General features: G+C 43.0%; 1 protein-coding gene across 3 annotated transcripts in view; it reads right to left on the bottom strand.

Annotated features, from left to right (window-relative positions):
• uvrag (UV radiation resistance associated gene) overlaps positions 1–21,059 on the bottom strand; it is a 368,181-nt gene that overhangs the window by 169,891 nt on the left and 177,231 nt on the right. For all 3 annotated transcript variants that reach the window (XM_038817639.1, XM_038817640.1, XM_038817641.1), the window contains exons 10-11: positions 20,038–20,125; positions 11,113–11,173 (exon numbers count right to left, since the gene is read on the bottom strand). In XM_038817639.1, coding sequence (XP_038673567.1) covers positions 11,113–11,173; positions 20,038–20,125 — 149 coding nt within the window. The remainder of the gene's footprint in view (positions 1–11,112; positions 11,174–20,037; positions 20,126–21,059) is intronic.

Genomic DNA, 21,059 nt, shown 5'->3' with positions numbered 1-21,059 from the left:
AACGGGTCTGCTCCCCCCATCTGCTTCATGAAGGCCAAAGTATCTTTCCCACCACCGAAGGCCTCACAGCCATAGACCTCAACTTATCCAATTGAGGATCCAATACACTGTTAGTCCCCTCCCAGGATTAATTGGTGAAAGTCAAATCAGGGATCAATGACAGCAACATTTTTGATAAAAGCCGTGCCACTCCAGTTGGGGACATATAGATTAACTCGCAGCACCAGGGCACCCGCCAACAACCAACGAACCATAACATATCTTCCATTCAGATCTGTCAAAATCTAAGCCGCCGAAAAATCTATCTTATTAAGATTGGCCACCCCAGGCCCCGTCAAATCCTGAATGCAACACTTGCCCCATCCAACCCTGCTGCAGCTGTAACTGATCTTTAACCCGCAAATCCTGCAACAGCACAACATCAGCCTTCAAACAGTAAGGTGCGCAAACACCCTAGATCCCATATCCGGTTCACCCAACCCCTCAAATGCCATGTGACCGGCCGGAAGGGGGTCATCTACGGATCCTTCCTCTTTCTCCCCCTCTTCCCCCCCCCCTCCCCCCAATACCAGGAGCAGCTATTCCCACCTTGTGAGTCAGTCCAGCAATCTCTCAAGGTGTGCCTTCACCCAGCCCACTTAAGATTGCTGCCGAATCCCGATACAACATAGCCGTGGCCTTCTTAAATGCAACACGTCTCGTGGCCAGCTCTGCTCTAACATCTTGATAAATTCTCACCGCATGGTCCTCCCATCTGCAATCACGATGATCCTTTGCCCACCATGAAACTCTTTCTTTGAGCTGAAAGCTGTGGAGGGGCTCGGTGATCGCACACAGTGGCTCACCTGCAGAGGGCTTCTGCCTCAACAACCTATGGACATGATCCAACTGAGGAGGGTCGCCATCTCCCCCTCCATCTTCCAAAACAATTGCGACATGAACTTTGTCGGGCTCAGGCCCTCCAGAACCCAATTCCCCGCAAGTTCTGTCTATGAGACCGATTTTCAATGAGGTCCACCTGGGCCCTTAATAATGTTATCGGCCACCACCCGTGCCATTCCCCCTTCCAGAGCGCTGATCTGATTACTCTGCCTAGACAGAGATACCCCCACCTCTTTCAGCTCCACACCCTGCACCTTCACCACCTCGGATACCTTAACCAAGGCCGTTCAAATCGAGGATATTGTCGCCTCAATCACTTTCACTTGTTCCCCTGTGACCTCCCGCCATAATTTCTGTAGGTCCACCACTAAGATCTCAACAGTTGATGGAGTGGACTCTGATACTGCAGCAGCCTCCATCATTTTCTTTCCAAACAGGACTCTTGAAGCTTCCAAATTCAACATTAATTCTTTCTTTTTCTTCTGCCTTGTCCAGTATCTGTTGGGCATCCCCTTGAAGTGGGATACGTAACCCATGAATAAAAACAAACATGAACCCAAATTTCCTACAAAGAAATCAGGAAAGGGTTGAAATAAAGTTCTTTGGCGGTAGCCACCTCATGTGCGACATCTCCCCTACATGCCGTCACCGGAAGCCTCATTTTGACTTTATCCAAACCTGACCTCATCGATTTAGTGTCAAGTTTTGTTTCATTATGTTCTTACGAAGCACCTGGGATGACCTATTACAATAGAACTGCTGTATAAAAGCAAGTTTTAATGTTCTTTCCTTTCTTCTGAGAGTACACCTGCTATTTATTACTGGTGCCATTTGTCCTTCTATCTATTCTCTTCTAGGTCTCAGATGCTCCTCTGATCACTATTTTAACTTGTTTCTATACTATTCTATATTATTTTCAGTGTGCCATTCTTATTTCTCCCTGCAGAATTTAAGAGTTATTTTCCCTCTATTCCAAGTTAATTTTTTTTAAACAAACAGCCACATGTTTGTTTCACTTCAGTTATTTGTCCTGCATGGCCATCATTAGGGGCTGCAGGGGCTGTTTAGCACAGGGCTAAATTTGCTGGCTTTGAAAGCAGACCAAGCAGGCCAGCAGCACGGTTCGATCCCCGTAACAGCCTCCCCGAACAGGCGCCGGAATGTGGCGACTAGGGGCTTTTCACAGTACCTTCATTTGAAGCCTGCTCGTGACAATAAGCGATTTTCATTTCATTTTCATTCATTATTCTTTTAAAGGTGTTGCATTTGTCTTCTGCTGAAATGTTGAGACACCATACTCCAACCAATGAATTAGTTGTTTTAGTTCTTTCCTCATCACCTTGAATTTGAAAATGAATACCACATTAACCAAGTTCCAACCTACTGGTACCCCCCAGTTTGGTCAATGTCTCCCAAACTGCCTCAATAGTTTCCCTCAACACTCTGGGAAAAATACCATCCAACCCTGGGGAGTAATTTGTTTTAAGTCCTTTCAGCTTGGCTAGGGTTTGCATTTCATTCCTGAAATTAGCCCTTTTATAAATCTGGCTGTGGGCCACAGATCACATTAAACTTGACAATTCTGTGGTCGCTGTCCCCCAGTGTGATACGACTTCTATTTCCTGTATGTTGTCTGCTTCATTTATGAATATTAAGTCAAGATGAGCACCGTCTCTCTCGTGGCTTCCGTTATGCACGGAGTCAGAAGGCAGTCATGGATAACATTTACCAGCTCCGATTTGAACACGCTTGGGTTTTCCAAATTTATGCCGAGTTCATTAATGTCTCTCATTATAATAACTTTGTTTCGCACACCCTTCGAGTCACTTCATACAGTCCTTACATTGACCCGTAACATAACCCAACTTTTAGCTTGGCTTTCTTCCACATTAAAAATTTCGAGCCAGGAGTTTTTCCTGTGGCTCACGTCTTCCCACAGGTTAACTCACAGAACATGTTCTGCTGTGTTGTTTGTGAATTAAGGAGTGGAGGCCTAGCAACAGTTGGACGGGCAAGGTGAAGGCTGAGCTGATGTTAGAATGTTGCTGCTAGGTGTGCAGAACCTCCTTAATGCCTATCTGCACGAAGAAACTGCTGTTACTTTTTTGGGAGAAATTTCCTCTAAGCTTGATGTACTGGATTCAGCAATTAAGCTGAAGAATATTTTAAAATAAATCATGCAACTCATTCATCTGATGGCTTAATTCGGTTTCCAGTGAAAGGCAGCTTTCAAACTGGAGTATGCTTCGTTTTAGTGTTACAAAGCAGCCCCTCTAAACAATGAATGACTATGATGCAAACATGTCAGGTTTATATCAAAAATATATTTAGTATTAAATGTGGACATCGGTACATTTTTACAAATTATTCATATTACAGGAAACATACTTGAAATGAAATGAAATGAAAATCGCTTGTCACAAGTAGGCTTCAAATGAAGTTACTGTGAAAAGCCCCTAGTCGCCACATTCCAGCGCCTGCTCGGGAAGGCTGTTACGGGAATTGAACCATGCTGCTGGCCTGCCTTGGTCTGCTTTTAAAGCCAGCGAATTAGCCCTGTGCTAAGATTTTCTGAAGTTATTTCTTTTTAAAGGATGTTACACGATTACTTTTATATCACATTTTATAGCACAGTATCTGACGAAGAAAAATTCAATCAGGGAAATGTTTCCCTGTAACCCCACAGGCAAATCTCAGTTATCCAGAGTTGCTGTAAAATGACACTTGCATATTCAAGTCTATGTCTCAGTTGCCCCCTTGTGTTGAAATTCTGATTAGAGACAGAATGGACATTTTGTAAAAGGGCACATTTTAGGATTGTGAACAGAGAGAACAGACACCCATCAGCCAAAAATTCCCCATTCATAGCATCATTGGAGCAGAACATCAAGGCACATTGAGGGAATATTCTACATATATCTCTGGTATGAGAACAGATGTCGCTTAACTTCTGGGACTGGATTTCAATTTGGACACTGTTGGTTGCAATAAGCCATCTCAAACAAGCCTGGTTGCATGCGAGGGGTACAGCACGTCACAGCCTTAACACGGAATATAACATGCAACAACTTTATTCCTTAACCATTTTTGCCCAAACTACAAGCATTGGCAAAGTAGAATGGCTGCACAACCAGTAAGATTGACACTGAAGTAGTCCAGGTGAAAATGTGGTTTACTCTTAAATGCCCTCAGGGATGAGCAATAAATGCTGGCCCAGCCAGCGACTCCCACATCACTCCCTCCATCACCGGCACATAGTAGCAGTCGTGTGTAACATTAACAAGATGCGCTGCAGGAACTCAACAAAGCTCCACCTTTTAAGCCCATGACCACTACCATTTAGAAGGACAATAGAAGCAGATACATGGGAACATCACTACCTAAAGGATCCCTTCCAAGTCACTCAGCATCCTGACTTGGAAATATATTGTTGTTCCTTCACTGTCGTGGGTAAAAATCCTGGAACTAATTCCCTGTTAGCACAGTAGGTGTAACTACCCCACATGGACTGCAGTGGTTCGAGAAGGCACCTTCTCAAGGGCAATCAGGTATGGGCAACAATGCTGACCTAGCAAGCGAAGCTCACATCCCATTAAAATGAAATAAAAAAAAAAGAGTGGCGGAGATGAGGGCTGCTGCTTGGCATGGGGATCCACTATCTGCACACAGCTAATTAAAAAAAAAATTTATGTCATTGGATGTAGGCATCACTGGCAAGGCCAGCATTTGTTGCCCATCCTAAATTTTCATCACTCAGTTACTTGCTCAGCTATTTCTGAGGGAAGCTACAAGTCAGCCACATTGTTGTGAGGCTGGAGTCTCATGTCGACTACATCAGGTAAGAATGGCAGATTTCCTTCCCCAAAGGAAGTCAGTGAACCAGATGATAATGCAGACAATAGATGATAGTTATAATGGTCACAATTACTGAGATTAGCTTTCAATTCCAGGTTTTATTAATTTAATTTAAATTCCACCAGCTGCCATGGCGGGTTTTGAACATATGTCCCCAGAACATTACTCTGGGCCTCTGGAGTGATGTTATCACGACACCACCATCACCCCTCAATAGGGCAAGGTGACCCTCACACTTACAATCTCACTACACATTCAATCTCACTACATATTCCTTTTTAAAAAATAAATTTAGAGTACCCAATTAATTTTTTCCAATTATGGGGCAATTTAGTGTGGCCAATCCACCCACCCTTCACATCTTTGGGTTGTGAGGGCGAAACCCACGTAAACACGGGGAGAATGTGCAAACTCCACACGGACTGTGACCCAGAGCCGGGATCGAACCTGGGTCCTCAGCGCCGTGAGGTAACAATGCTAACCACTGCGCCATCATGCTGCCGTCTCACGACACATCCTTGGGCCATGGAAATCTTTCCTGTCAGATTTTAAATGCCTCCTCCTCTGCTGTAATTATTTACACCTCATCTGGACCCATTTTTGTTTCTATACTTGCATCAGTACAATGTTATCTTGCATCATTATCCCTTTTATTACTGACGCACTCCTGCCCCACGCTCCATCACAGGACTCCTTTGTACTCTTTACATCTTCATGATTTTCCCAGCTCTGTTTAAAAGTTGTTCACCTCCAACACCATTCAGTTCTGATGATGTCAGTGGCTTGAAATACAATTTTTGTTTCTCTCCAAAGGTGCTGCCTGTTCTGGAGTACATTCCAGCATGTTCTATTTTTAATCATTTTACACTATTCAACTTTGCTGCATCATGAAAATTCTGATGCTGACATACTAACGAAAAGAAAAAGTACTCTGCTCTTCAGCATCAACATCGAGAAGCACACAATGCATTAGTAAAATGGCTATCCTTTACCAAATTGTTGACAAAGCACATTCCTTAAAAGTATTTTTTTTGATGCTTATATTTATAGGATATTTAAGTTATCAATCTTTTTCTGTACGCATGGTACAAAATGTTCCCATTAACTAATTTCAAATGAAGAATCTTGACAAATAAATAAATATGAACAAAATAAAACTAATCAGCACTCCGAAGAATCATCACATTGGGCTTGAAATGTAACCTGTTTCTCTCTCCAGAGATGCTGCCAGACCCATTGATTTTTTTCCAGCACTAAGTTTTCATTTCAGATTTCCAGCATCTGCATTATTTTGCTTTTATTTAACTAAGCAATTCAAGCTTAGTTTTTGCAATAAAACCAATACACTAAGTTATGGACACCTTACAGACTGGCATTAGCTGACATCTGTAAATGGTTGTATATACCATAAAAATTGTCAGTAGAATGCAGGTATTTACCAAGCATCAACTGCAATAGAGAAGCTGCTCGATCCTGCGGATCCAAGCATTCAATCTCAGATGCAGATTATTTTCTCTGCCAACATACATACAGGGGTAAGAACTCCGAAATTCACAAAAGCAGTTTCTTACACAAAATTCACTGCTGCTTTGTACTGACTGACGGACAGTGACCGTAAGAAATTGGGCAGAGAGGAAGTGAGCTGCAGGAGAAACCATAGGGGATCCAAACCTAGTGGGAGTTCCAGATGCTTTGCAACAGGCTATGCCCTATAGATTTAGTTTGCTAAAAGGGCTTAGGTGCACTGAATGCTGTCTGTGGTTTGTAACTTCCAAATATCTGTGATTACAGAGTGCCTCTTGTACATTCAACCATGCAAGAGATGGGTTTCTAATTTTACACTTCCAAGGAACTCTGAAGTTGAGATACATAGAATTTTACCATAGAAGTTATTTGGATCTCAATAGCTATCCTTTTAAGTACGAAGATATTGATATGGCAAATTACATTGAGATTAGTTTTGTTGACTGCTGGACAATTACTACAATAAAGTGGAGATGCCGGCATTGGACTGGGGTGGGCACAGTAAGAAGTCTTACAACACCAGGTTAAAGTCAAACAGGTTTGTTTTGAATCACTAGTTTTCGGAGTGCAGCTCCTTCATCCTTCCTTCTCTACCTCAAGAGGGCTGTGGAGGCTCAGTCATTGAGTTCATTCACTGAGTTCATTCAAAACAACAAAACAGATTTGTAGATTGCTCAAAAAAAGAGAAAGCTGCTGAAGCTTTGTCTTTCACTCATCGGTACAGATGCAAGAATACCAATTGTATAGGCAACAATAATTTATATTGCATGAAAGAGATGAGGCATATGAGGCACAAGATATACATGAGGCCATTGCAGGATTAGCCGATTTTCACATGCAGCGTGAATGTTTGGTCGTGTTACAAGGTCTCAAGGTAAACCCAGATGCACATATCTGTAAACCTGACAAAGGTACTGGAATTATCATCACCAAAAAGTGAGACCATATCAATAAAACGCACACCATTCAACTTCCCTTTTAAACAACGCATTCAGCTACCTGCTTTGTAGTCTCAAGTTACCACATCTTTTGACAATGAGGGAAAAATGGCAAGAAAACAAAGTTTTTTAATGTTCAGTGGAACCATGAAATTGCATTCAGTGAGTAGTTAGTTTCATCGTGGGTTTATTAGATGAAATTTCAAGTTAGCATCACCAGGGCTACGTTCGGGGCGGTTCATGGGTTCGATTGAAGAAGCGAGAACTGGGCTGAATGTGTGGAGAGGTTGCAGCATTTCCTTTTAGCAAATGGGAAATAGATGATGAGGCAAAACAGCATTCCATTCTCCTGAGTGCGTGTGGGGTGAAGAGATAAGGAATCTGGCTACACCACGGAAGCCCGGGGAGATTTCATCTGCACATTGGTTGCTCCGGTTCAGAATCACCATAACTCAAGGCCCTTGGTGATTGTTCAAAGATTCAAATTTCGTAGCCATTTCCAAACGGGTCAACTGGTTGCTAATTTTGTGGCAGAAGCCCATCAGTTTTCAGAACACCGAGTGTTAGAAGAGATGCTTAGAGATAGGTTGGTCTGCAGCATTAATGAGACAGCATTCGGCATCGTTTGTTCGGTGAAGCCACACTTAAATTTTAAGGCGTTTCTGGAAATATCTCAGAGCATGGAAATGGCTGCCGGTAATGCTAGACATATTCAGCAGGCTAATGGTGGTGCCCAGATGTACGAAGTATAGAAAGCTGCAAGCAGAAAGGTGAAAACAGTGGAATGTTTTAGATGTGGAGGGCTAACTAGGCGAATCATTGTACGTTTCTGGACGTTATTTGCCACCGATGCAAGAAGGAGCCTTTAACGATAAAATACAGAGGTGCGAAAGGCAAGGCGAAAGCTGAGAAAATATAAATTAGAGGAAGTTTCAAGCAGGCAGAGCAGCATGCTTACATGTTTAATGCGAATGAGGCACGAGCAGAGCTTATTTTTATTACAATGGTGGTTGATGATCAAGAAGGAGGTGGACACAGGAACCTCTGTGTAATTAGTGAAGAGACCGACAAGTCTACATGGAATTTTAACCAAGCACCAGCCCTTACTCCAGCAGACACTAATCTTCGGATTTACACCGGAGGGTCCATACCTTTGTTCGGTTGAAGTCCATATTGTGCAGAATAATCAAGAAGCAAGGGCACGCCTCCTTGTGATCAAAGGGAAGGGGTCATGTTTGCTAGGACGTGCTGGCTCAGCAAATTTCATCGAAGTGGGCCGAGAACAAGCACATGAGGATAACCAACAATGTTGTCAAGAAGTGTCCGGGAGGGCAGCACGGTGGCAGAGTGGTTAGCACAGCTGCCTCACGGCGCTGAGGTCCCAGGTTCGATCCCGGCTCTAGGTCACTGTCCGTGTGAAGTTTGTACATTCTCCCAGTGTCTGCGTGGGTTTCACCCCCACAAACCAAAAATGTGCAGGATAGGTGGATTGGCCACACTAAATTGCCCCTTAATTGGAAAAAATAATTGGGTAACTAAATTTATCAAAAAAAAGTGTCCGGGAGTGTTCGGTGAATTGTGAGGTACGACCGTAAATTTGTACATAGATACTCAGACTTTTTCAAGCCAGGACAGTGCCCTACGCCATGAGAAAGACAGTAGAGGCCTCTGTACGGCTTCAACAGTTTGGAAGCATTGTGCCTATTCCGTTTTCCCATTGGGCAGCTCCAATTCTTCCTGTCCTTAATAATTATGTTCGGTGAGCATATTCTGTGACTACAAGCTCCGAATTAGATGCTTACCCATTACCTTGGGTGGAAGATTCGTTTTTCGCTCTTGCAAGAAGACCTTTTACAAATTGGACATGAGCCAGGCATATCAACAACTCTTGCTAGTGGAAGATTCAAGCAGTGCATGATCATCAACACGCATAAAGGATTGTTCAAGTATAATTGTTTGGTTTTTGATGCATCCTCCAGTCTGGTGACCTTTCAGAACATGATGGACAACCTGTCAGAAGGCATTCTTCAATTGGCAGTTTACTTGGATAATATTTTCATTACCGGAAAGATGGAGTAGCATCTCAGATTCAGAGTCAGCAACCGTTACAGATAATGTGGCAGAAGGTAATGCTGCTGTGGCCGTTCACCAAGAAATGGTTCCCGTGTTTCCAGTTGACTCTGCTGGGGGAGCGGAAGTGGAACATTGATGTTCAGATCCTCAATCTATGTCTTCACCTACGTTTCCAGATCAACTGTTACAAGATTCACCAGTGGTATTGTGTAGGTCACAATGCAACAACGAAGCTCCTGACACACTTTTGTACAGTTAAGACATTACTTTTGTTGCATTTATGTCCTGATGGGGAATTGAAATTGAAAGGGAGGGTGGGCGAAGAAAAGTGTTACAGTGTGTCATTTTGAGTGCAGAGTATACATCCTACATAATTGTTTTACTGGCATCTGTTGAGGATTCTGAGCATCTGCGAGATTTGTGTAGGCTTTTTCAGTCTGCAAGAAGTGACCTGTAAGCAAGACCTATCTTTCTAGAGCTCCTGTTTTCATAGTTACTGTTATTGCTGAGTTTCTGTTATTGTTAAACGCAGTTATTTATTTATATAAAGAAGTTCCCTCTTTGAAAAAAAAAATGCATTTGACTACCTGCTTTGTGGTCTCAAGTTACCACAGTTTCAATGACTGGAAGATCGTATCAAACAGCATATCCCTTCGGCTATTCGCAACAGGCAAAGTACTAACAGTATCCAGCAAGCCCATGGTCGAAAAACTCAAAACAGTGTCCAACATGAGACGCGATTCTGCAACTGGAGAACGCTTGCTACGCAATCTTGATTACACTAAGAATTACACTTGAAACCAATTTAAGATTGTCAGGCAAGCAGTGTGGCTCAATTGAACATGCCATAAGCAACATATATTTACACACAGGGTTCTGTCCTTTGCAGACAGAAAGAGAATGCCCACCCATTGCACCCTTCTCAATTAAACAAAAGCATAGGGGACAGCCATTCCCTGGTTCATTCCCATGGCCATGCCTCAGAGTCGATCTATTCAGCTTAAATTTAAACAATGTTTGGCAGTTAACTGTTCCCTGGTGCATTCTCCATGACAACTTATCTACCAGAGTCCACTTGCAACCAGAGAGCACTCTCTTGTCATACAGTATTGTTCCTTTTACAATTGATTTTTTTGCATCTGTTCTGATATGAATGCAAAATGAAAAGCTTCAACAGCATGTCTCTTTTTCAGCAGTACTCCAATTCTCTACTGCTGAACGAGATTTCCAAATATTAAAATATAGAAGAATATAGGGATAGTACAGGAAAAAAAATGTGTTGTAGTAGAAGAACAGCCATGATCCAGTTGAATGATGGAACAGACTTGAGGGGCCAAATGGCCTACTCCTGCTATTTTTCTGTTCAGATGAAATATTCCACTGTAACCTCACATAGTTTTACTCATTTGTGAAACTAAATAATGCAAATGTATTACTCTTCTAATTTCACTGTCAAACGATATGTATAGTTCTGGCTCAAATACTGTGATACTATTCCTACAAGGTCATAGTACACATCAATACAGCAGTAAGAGTGAAGCAACAGCATTGTAACAGAGACATTTAAAAAGCAAAGGGTCCCAATGATGTGTAACTGAAGAGCTTTGTTGCTTCCACTCAAAACGGTTTTATGTACAAACACTATGCATCTAAAGTGGTAAAACTAGATACATTGAGTATTATGTAAAATCTTGTCTCTTTTCTATATAGTTGAAAGCAAAATTTGAATTGGTATTTTTTGTCCATTTGAAAATATAAATCAGACTCATTTGTATGCAAGTTAGTCACCCTCAAGAAATACGGTAACAAAGCCCTTTAAAATAAAAACCGATGTACAAACCTTGAAAGTCTTCTGAATTTGGTAGTTTGACTCCACACATAAAATAATCCTTCTGGTCATTCTGTAGAAAACAAAAATTGGGCAACTTTACAACAGTTGATATTTGATAACGTTATGTACAGGATCATGAACATAACCCTTAGTTTTTATTTTCAAATCGAAGCCAGCCACAGATGTCAAATTTAAAGCTACCTAATGCCATGATATTTATTCTAACTGCAGAATTTAATGAAATACTTGGACAGGTTTTAAACTTAGTAGGCATTGAACATGTAGAACCAAATCAAGAAAGAAGTGAATTCAGATATCCATCTCACAAAATTAAATTGGAATGCCAAGTCAGAATACTTTTATGTACACATATTATTTAAATCTAACGGACAATTAAAAAGTAGTGGTCAAAAGGGAAGTGCCCTTTTGTCTCAAAAGTGTTGCAATTCAAAGGTTAGGAAGTATTGCTTCTGTGTACAGATGTTTGAATAAAACTCATCTAAAGTGCTGTGTTCACTTTTAGTTACTGCATTTCAGCCTTTGGCTCGAATTCATCAGAATCAGATTCAGCAGCACGGATTAATCAGAATATCATGACTTAAAGGGTTACATTTAAAAGGCATGATGCATAAACTTGGCTTATATTCAGTTGAGTTCAGTCGATTGTGGGATGATCTAATCAAGTTTAAGGTGATAAACTGATCTGTGAGGGTAGATTAAGGTGCACTATCTTTTAGGGTGGAATCCAGAAAATGAGAGCAGAATCTTAAAATTACAGTTGGCCCACACAGGAGAGAAATCAAGCCGCCCTTCTGAAACTGAATCACTGTGCCCGGGTTTATTGACATTTTCAGAATTGAAGTTGATAGAGGCACATGGGTATATTGCGGAAAAGAGTCATGCTGTCTAAGCTTTTCGTCTTGCATGTATCAGGACAAAAGGAAGAATGCCAAACTTCTTACAATCACAACTTCTTTCAATTTTAGATTACTTAATTATTTTTTCCAATTAAGGGGCAATTTAGAGTAGCCAATTCACCTACCCTGCACATTTTTTGGGTTGAGACCCACGCAGACACTGGAGAATGTGCAAACTCCACACTGACAGTGACCCAGGGCCGTGATCGAACAGGGTCCTCGACGCAGTGAGACGAAAGTGCGAACCACTACGCCACCATGCTGCACCAAGAATTATCAGTTGTATTTGTGGGGAGCAGTTAAATATTTCTTTTTGCTGTAACGGAAAGTCACAACAATTTCTCATACAAATAATACAGGAGTAAAGGCTGTTGATTGGGAACCAATTTATGATAATCAGTCAAGCTTGTAATGTGGCTTGCTTATGGTTTCTAGAAGTGATATATATTCATATACAGGGAAGGACTATCATAGAATCCTTACAGTGCAGGAGGAGGCCATCAGCACTGATCCACTCCACCCTTGGCCCGGTAATCCAACCTGCACATCACTGGACGCTCGAGGATCATTTATCATGACCAATCCACTTAACCTGCACATCTTTGAACACCCAAAGGAAACCCAAACAAACACTGGGAGAACTACAAACTCCACGTAGACAGTCACCCAAGGCCGGAATTGAACCCGGATCCCTGGCGCTGAGTGTCACTTTTTTTCTCCTGCAGTATAACACTTTGCAATGATGCCTTCTGTATTTCAGATCTCTTGCTTGCTTTCTGTTATTCAATCACCAACACTACCCTGCACCTCCCCACCTTCGCCACACTGTCCTTTCTCTTTTTGGGAGAAAAAGAAAGCACACTTACAAGTTCTAAGCAATTCAAACATCAGCAATTCAATTCAAAATTCTTTTACACCAGTGGTGGCTTGAGACATATATTGGAGGCTTCCAGTAATAAACAAATGAGTTTATTGATGAAAGGCAAAGACAGTTAAGATAACAGGCACAGAATACTATACAACAGGTCTTTAGAATTCAGCTCCCTGCCCAGAGGCCTGCCCCCAAGACCCCGCGCAAACTCCCCATTAGCCAGGGTTTGTGCGCTGCCGCACCCCCAAACCGGTCACATGGTGCGCGAAGTCTGCCCCTTAAAGGGGTCATGTTGACACATCCCTCCTCTCCCCTCCCCCACCCCACACACCACCCCCTCCTCAAGTTCAGTGGCACTACCGCAAAACTATGTACAAAGGTTAGTCGTTAACAGGGACAACCACATCGAATATAACGCTAAGCCCTCCTTCTCAATTTGGGTGTAATTTTGTTCTGATTCAGAATGGGTCCTTGAAGTCAAGGCAACTGGTTCTAAACCATCAACCAATTTGTGGGATAAAATAACCACTATACCTTAAGGTTACATGTCACACGTCAGCACGATTGGCATAATGGTACCAAAGTTGTGGCTAGATTCAAAATAAACCTTCCATAGCACAGTAAGGAAGGAGTGCAGCACACTGACATTTTGGGACATCTCATATAATAATCTTCATTATTGTCACAAGTTACTGTGAAAAGCCCCTAGTCGCCACGCTCCAGCACCTGTTCGGGTACACCGTGGGAGAATTCAGAATGCCCAATTCACCTAACAAGCACGTCTTTCGGGACGAAACCGGAGTACCCGGAGGAATCCCACGCAGACATGGGGAGAATGTGTAGACTCCACACTGACAGTGACCCAAGCAGGAATCAAACCTGGGACCCTGGCACTGTGAAGTAACAGTGCTACCACTTTTCTACGTGTATGGCCTTGACCCTTCCTTCCAATGTGCGCAGTCCTGTCACATCAATGCACAATCCTAGGTACGTCACTTCGGAGTCTGAAAAGTACATGTTTTGCGTTTTAGGCAGACCCCTACATCCCAAAACCTCTTCAATACTTCCTCTAGGTTGGTGTTATAGAACATAGAACATACAGTGCAGAAGGAGGCCATTCGGCCCATCGAGTCTGCACCAACCCACTTAAGCACTCACTTTCACCCTATCCCCGTAACTCAATAACCCCTCCAAACCTTTTTGGACACTAAGGGCAATTTATCATGGCCAATCCACCTAATTGCACATCTTTGGATTGTGGGAGGAAACCAGAGCACCCTAAGAAACCCACGCAGACACTGGGAGAATGTGCAGTCACTGACAGTGACCCAGCAGAGAATTGAACCTGGGACCCTGGCGCTGTGAAGCATCTGTAGGGAGAGAAAAGAGCCAACGTATCGAGTCCGATGACTCTTTTGTCAAAGCTAACAGACAGAGAAAGTGGGAAATATTTATACTGTGGAGTGAAATGAAAGTTGAGTCATGGCCACAGAAACCCAGGGAAACCGGGTGCTAATGGCTACAGATACCAAGGGGAAAGAGTGTTACAAACACCAGAAAACATGGCAGTTCTCCTGGTGTTGGTTCCCTCTCGCACCTCGGATTTGGATGATGCCATGATTTCTTCCCACTCCTTGGGTTCCTGTCATGTACGGAGGGGCTAGTTTAGCACAGGGCTAAATCGCTGGCTTTGCAAGCAGACCAAGGCAGGCCAGCAGTGCAGTCCAATTCCCATACCAGCCTCCCAAACAGGCGCCGGAATGTGGCGACTAGGGGCTTTTCACAGTAACTTCATTTGAAGCCTACTTGTGACAATAAGCGATTTTCATTTCATTCATATTATGATCCCAGACCAGACCCCAACAGTGACCAGGGCACAACACCTAAACCCCAATATTTTACTTTATTCTGCAAGACTGCTTTGAAAAATGATTCCCTCCTGGAGTGAATGCATGAAGAAATAGGAATTTTGTATTTTTAAAAACAAAACGTTCTTATGAGTACAATATTCCTAAAATCTTCCAATTGTCATAACTGTGCCTGGCTCTGAGCTGTGCCTGTTGATCAGTTAGATAACAGGTACAGAACACCATACAACAGGTCTTTACACTTCAGCTCCCTGGTCCACACTGCCCAGGTCTTGCACTCCGGGTCCTTCGTAAACTCCCCACTAACCAAGGTTCACGTGTACCCGTGAGATTGGCCCCAAGTCAGTCACATGGGATGGAGCTCACCCCCTTAAAGGAGCCACACTACCATAATACCTTAAAGAGAACATCACAGCTACATAGTGGTATCTGTATTTGCCACTTTAACATACTTCACAAACTGGTACAATTCATGTAAATGTTTGCAGCCCACCATAGAATTTTCAGTGAGGAACATAGGAGCAGGAAGCCATTCAGCTCTTTGAGCCTACTCTACCATTCGATAAGATCATGGCTGATCTGGTAGTGGTCTCAGTTCTACTTTCCTGTCGGCCCTCATAACCCGAGACTCCCTTGCCGAACAAAAATTTGTTTAACTCTACCTTAAATGAACTGAAAGACAAATGTGAGAAAGAGAATTCTGCACATTATACAATATTTGGGAGAAAAGATTTTGCATCTATGGCTTAAAAGGGAGAACTCTTATTTTTAAACCATGTCCCTGAGATTTTGTCTCCCCCACAAAAGAAAACATTCTCCAAGTATCCATCTGATCAAGTCCCCTCAAGATCTTGTATGTTTCAGTAACATTATCTGTCATTCTTCTAAGCTCCAAAGGGTGTAGGCCTAACCTGTTCAACCTCGTCTAACCTCTTCATCCCAGGAATGAGTCCAGTAAACTTCCCTGAACTGCTTCCAACACAATTATAGATCTTTTCCAACTAACAAGACCAAAACTCAGTGTTCCAGATGGGTCTCACGAAAGTCCTATACAGCTGTAGTAAAACATTCCTACTTTTATATTCCATTTTCCTTGCAATAAACAACAACATTCCATTTGCCTTCCTAATCACTTCCTGGATCTGAGAACTAGCTTTATGTGATTCATGTACCAGGACACCTAGATCCCTCTCTGCCACTGGGGGAGACAATCTTTATCATTTAAAAAAATATACAGCTTTTGTTATTCCTGAAGTGAACAAGTTCACTTTACCTGCACTATAATCCATCTGCTGAATAAAATTTTTTAGAATACCAAATAATTTTTTCCAATTAAGGGGCAATTTAGCGTGGCCAATCCACCTATCCTGCACATCTTTGGGTTGTGCGGACGAAACCCACGCAAACACGGGGAGAATGTGCAAACTCCACATGGACAGTGGTCCAGGGCCGGGATCAAACCTGGGACCTCGGTGCTGTGAGGCAGCAGTGATAACCACTATGCCACCGCGCTGCCCAGCTGAATTTTTGCCCACTCACATAACCTATCTATATCCCTTTGCAGATCATCTCCCTCCTTTTGACAACTTACTTTCCTATCTCTCGGTGTCATCGGCAAATTTAGTGACCATAGAATTGCTCCCTTCATCCAAGCCAATAGTTAAGGACCCAGCATTGATCCCTGTGTACTTCACTTGTCACAGCTCGCCAATCCAGAAATGACCCATTGATCCCTATTCTCTGCTAGCCGATATTTATCCATGTTAATCCATTTTACCCCCTACACCAGGTGCTCTTATTTTGTGGAGTCACCTTTGATGTGGCACCTTATCAAAAGCCTTTTGGAAATCCAAGGACAACACATCTACCAGTTTCCCTGTTTATTCAACTTGACTGTTACTTCATCAGAAAACTCGAATAGATTAGTTCAATACTATTTCACATTCACAAAACCAGATTGGCTCTGCCTGATTAAATCATAATTATCCAGGTCCTTATATAGCCTCCTTAAGAATGGAATCTAGTACATCCCCGATGCCAGATGTTATTTATCATATAGATGCATACGAGCCATCAGATTAATCCCTCACCTGGATTTTTAAAGTCAGCCAGCTATCTGACATGAACAGACAACTACTATACTGGAGGGCAACACAAAGTTAGATTTCCCTTTGAGCAGTAGGTAATTCTATGTGGTGTCTGCAGAAAATCACAGAATGCTACACTACAGAAGCTAATAATTTGGTCCACGCTTGTGGAATTTGAAAATGTAATTAGTGCTGCTACCCCACTATTTTCCTTTTGAAAGTTACTACTGAAACAGCTTACACCACCATTTCAGGCACTGAATGTCAGATCATAACGTGCTGAGTAAAAAAAGCTCCTCATCTCTACTTCTAATTCTTTTGCTAATAAGACTTCAATCTGTTACCGGCTGTCCTGTCAGTGGAAATAATACAGTATTTGTTTAAGTCGATCAATACCCTTTATGCTTTTGAACTCTACCCTTAATCTTCCCTTAATTTCCTCTGCTCAAAGGAGAATCTCATCTAATCTCCCCACATAACAGAAGTCCTTCATCTCCGCTACATTCTAGTAAATCTTCACTGCTCCTTCTCCAAGGCCTTGGCATCCTTCCTAAAGTGTGGCATCTAGAATTGAACACAATATTGCAGCTGAGGATTAATCAATGGATTTTAGATGTTTTTCATATCTTCCTTACTTGTGCATTGTGATTTATGTATAAAGCCTAGCCCTCCAAGCCCTCCAGATAGCTGTGCTCCTCCCATTTCGGTCTCAAATATCCCAAATTTAAATTGTTCTGCCACTGGCAGCCATGCCTTCAGTTGGCAAGGCCCGAAGTCCTGGAATTCCTCCTTGAACCCCACTGCCTCTTTTCGCTCCTTTAATTCAATCCTCAAACGCCACCTCTTTGGCCAGGCTCAGTTTCAAATTTTGTTGAAATACTGCTGTGATGCATCTTGGAGCATTTTACTATGTTCATTTAAAAAAATCTTTTTATTGGCAATTCCCATATTTATAAACAGTTGTCTATATACACATCACATTTTTCTTGCCTGGGCTAATTTCCTTTATTATACAGAGAGGTTTAGTTTGTCCTTCGTTTAACTGGCCCTACGTGCATTTCATTGCCCTCTGGATCGGTTTATGGTTCCTCTCTCACCCCCACAACCTTGGACATTGCCTCGAAGAATGCTGTCCAGAACCCAGCAAGATTGGGGTAAGCCCAAAACATGTGTGTGTGGTTGGCCGGGCCCCTCTGGCACTGCTCACATTTGTCCTCCACCTCCGGGAAGAACCTGCTCATTCGGGTTCTGGTCAGGTGCGCTCTGTGCACCACTTTGAGCTGCATTAGGCTTAGCCTTGCACAGGAGGAGGTGGAGTTCATCCTGCTCAGTGCTGCACTCCAGAGTCCCCATTCTACCTCTGTCCCCAGTTCGTTCTCCCATTTTTGTCTGGTCTTGTCCAGTCGAGTCTGGACTCTGTCCAGTAGCTGTCCGTATATTTTCTCACATAGCCCCCCTTTTTGTTGCTTGTGCCTATCAGGTCCTCTAGTAGTGTGGTTTCTGGTGCCCCGGGGTACCCTATTGTCTCTTTGCAGAGGAAGTGGTTTATTTGGAGGCGTCTCATTTCCTGTCCTTTTGCTAGCCTTCACTCCCTCGTCAGTTCGTCTAGTGTCGCCAGTCTGTACTTTTCGCGTCCCGCAGGGCTATCGCCAGGGGTTCTATCGCTAGCGCGAACAAGAGTAGCGACAGGGGGCAGCCCTGTCTTGTTCCTCTCTGCAGCTGGAAGTATTCAGAGCTCGTGGTGTTAATTCGGACGCTAGATTTGGGAGCGTTGTACAGGAGCCTCACCCAGGCGGTGAATCCCGCTCCTAGCCCAAACCGTTCCAGTACCTCGAGGAGTTATTTCCATTCGACTCTGTCAAAAGCCTTTTCTGTGCCCAGGGAGACGATCACCTCTGGTGTTCTCTCCCCAGAGGGGGTCATTATTACGTTCAGCAGCCACCTGATGTTCGCTGCGAGTTGCCTACCCTTGACAAAGCCCGTTTGGTCCTCTGCAACCACCTCTGGTACACAGCCCTCCAGCCTTTTGGCCAGGACCTTTGCGAGTATTTTCGCATCCACGTTCAGTAGTGAAATGGGTCTGTATGATCTGCATTCCATCAGGTCGTCATCTTTTTTGGGTATCGGTGAAATTGTGGCCTGCGCTAACATGGGGGGCAGGGGCATTTTACTATATTAAAAGTGTAACTCAAGTTATCATTGTTCTATTTGTTTGCATTTCCTCTCTTCAGGCTTCCTGACAAAATGCATCACTTTATACCTCACTGCATTGTTTCATCTTTGCTGAACTTGCCCATTTCACCTATCAATATTCTGGTGAAATCTGTTATTATCCTTCTCACAGTGCACTCTATCTTCAAGTTTAATTCATTTGTATATTTTGCTTCTTTTACTCAAGTGTAAAAGGTGAACTTAGACTTCATGACCAACAGGTTCACGAAGATCTTAGGATCTAGATAACTGGAACTGCACAGCACCCTAGCAGAGCAATAGCAAGCTACCCATTGCTTTTGCAGTTAAGTTAATCCCATCCATTAAAGCATGGTATGCAGTACGAAAAAAAAACACTGATGGATTCCTCCAACAGGTTGAGTGCTCAATCATTAATAGTGCTCTGTAGTACGGTTATTCTTATTATCTGCCTGCTCATATTACCCAGTCTACTAGAGTTGGCCTGGTTCTGACCTTTTATCATCAGGCCCATCATCTTGAAAGTCGCTTATTGTCACAAGTAGGCTTCAATGAAGTTACTGTGAAAAGCCCCTAGTCGCCACATTCCGGCGCCTGTCCGGGGAGGCTGGTACGGGAAGGCGCCGGAATGTGGCGACTAGGGGCTTTTCACAGTAACTTCATTGAAGCCTACTTGTGACAATAAGCGACTTTCAAGATGATGGGCCTGATGATAAAAGGTCAGAACCAGGCCAACTCTAGTAGACTGGGTAATATGAGCAGGCAGATAATAATGGAGCTAGCTCAATCACAGGGAAACATCACTTAGCTCTGCTCTGCCCCCTTCTAAACTGGAGGGTCACTAGTTGGCAATTATGTTTTCACATAAGAAAAGGAGACTTTCAGAAGTCATCCTGAGATGCTGCTACACTTGTCTAAAAACTAAGTTTCATTATGAACATCAATGGGTGGGGGGGGGGGGGGGGGGGAGAAAGAGAGATGATAAAAGGCATTAACCTTACCATTTCAACAGGGTAAATATAAAATAGTTCCGACAACAGCTGCCGACACCGAATATTCAGTTGAGCGTTGGTCTTCAGGAAGTGCTCTCTGTTAAATAAAGCAATACGTTACTTAACACAGCACTTGCAAATAACTTAACAAGTCATGAGTTGAGGGACTTTACCATAACTTCCAAAATGAATCTGAGGGAGAATGCTTTATGCAAACTGGCTTCCTTCATTGCATCAGTGGAGGCACTTCAAAATTATCTCAGACTACATAACACTGGCGTGTTCTCACACTGTGAAAAGCACGATAATAAATGAAGGATCTTCCTGTTAACAGTTGTTGGAAAATAGTCATGTAATTATCAGATGAAGAGAAGTGGGTTTGGTTCATTTCTGCTGAACATTCAGTGAAGCACATCACCTGATTAAGTTGGCAGAAGGTGCCTGGCAGCAAGAGTTAGGATCTTTACAAGAGGCAAAGTGAATTGCTCAGTAACAACAGGATTTTTCTACCACCAGCCTTACTGAATCCAGCAAATCTACCCTGGAACAAGCAGAAGCTGTAGAGGGCCTGACCCCTGGATCCTATCAGCATTATGAGCATGACACAAAACTGATAAAAACAGTGGTTGCTACTTTTTGCATGGGCAACAGTATATTTCACTGGTCACAGTTAAAACACTTCAAGTTGCAGTGATACATTCACTATGTGTAGCTCAGCCCACAACTCCACGACAAAAGTTATTGCTCCTGTGATGCTTTCTGGCGGAAGACCAAGAGGGTCGTGTCCAACCTCCACGCGGGACGTTGGGCACAGCCCAGCACCAACCTCACATCCAAGTAATGTGCGCAGTCGGAGATTACAATCGTGGAGTATTCTGCTCTATTTCAGGAAGCACAGATTTCCCCACTACAAAGTTGTTGATGCGGATGTAGACCTTGTGGACTGGTGAGAAGAACCTCCATGGATCCACTGCCCCCATCTGCTCCATAAACGTCCTCAATTCCTTAGCCATGTTCGTTCTTCCCGTTCT

This window comes from Scyliorhinus canicula, chromosome 14, assembly GCF_902713615.1.
Source record: "Scyliorhinus canicula chromosome 14, sScyCan1.1, whole genome shotgun sequence".
Taxonomy (NCBI): Eukaryota; Metazoa; Chordata; class Chondrichthyes; order Carcharhiniformes; family Scyliorhinidae; genus Scyliorhinus; species Scyliorhinus canicula.
Note: the sequence above shows the minus strand (reverse complement) of the source record. Positions and strands in the feature narration are given on the sequence as shown.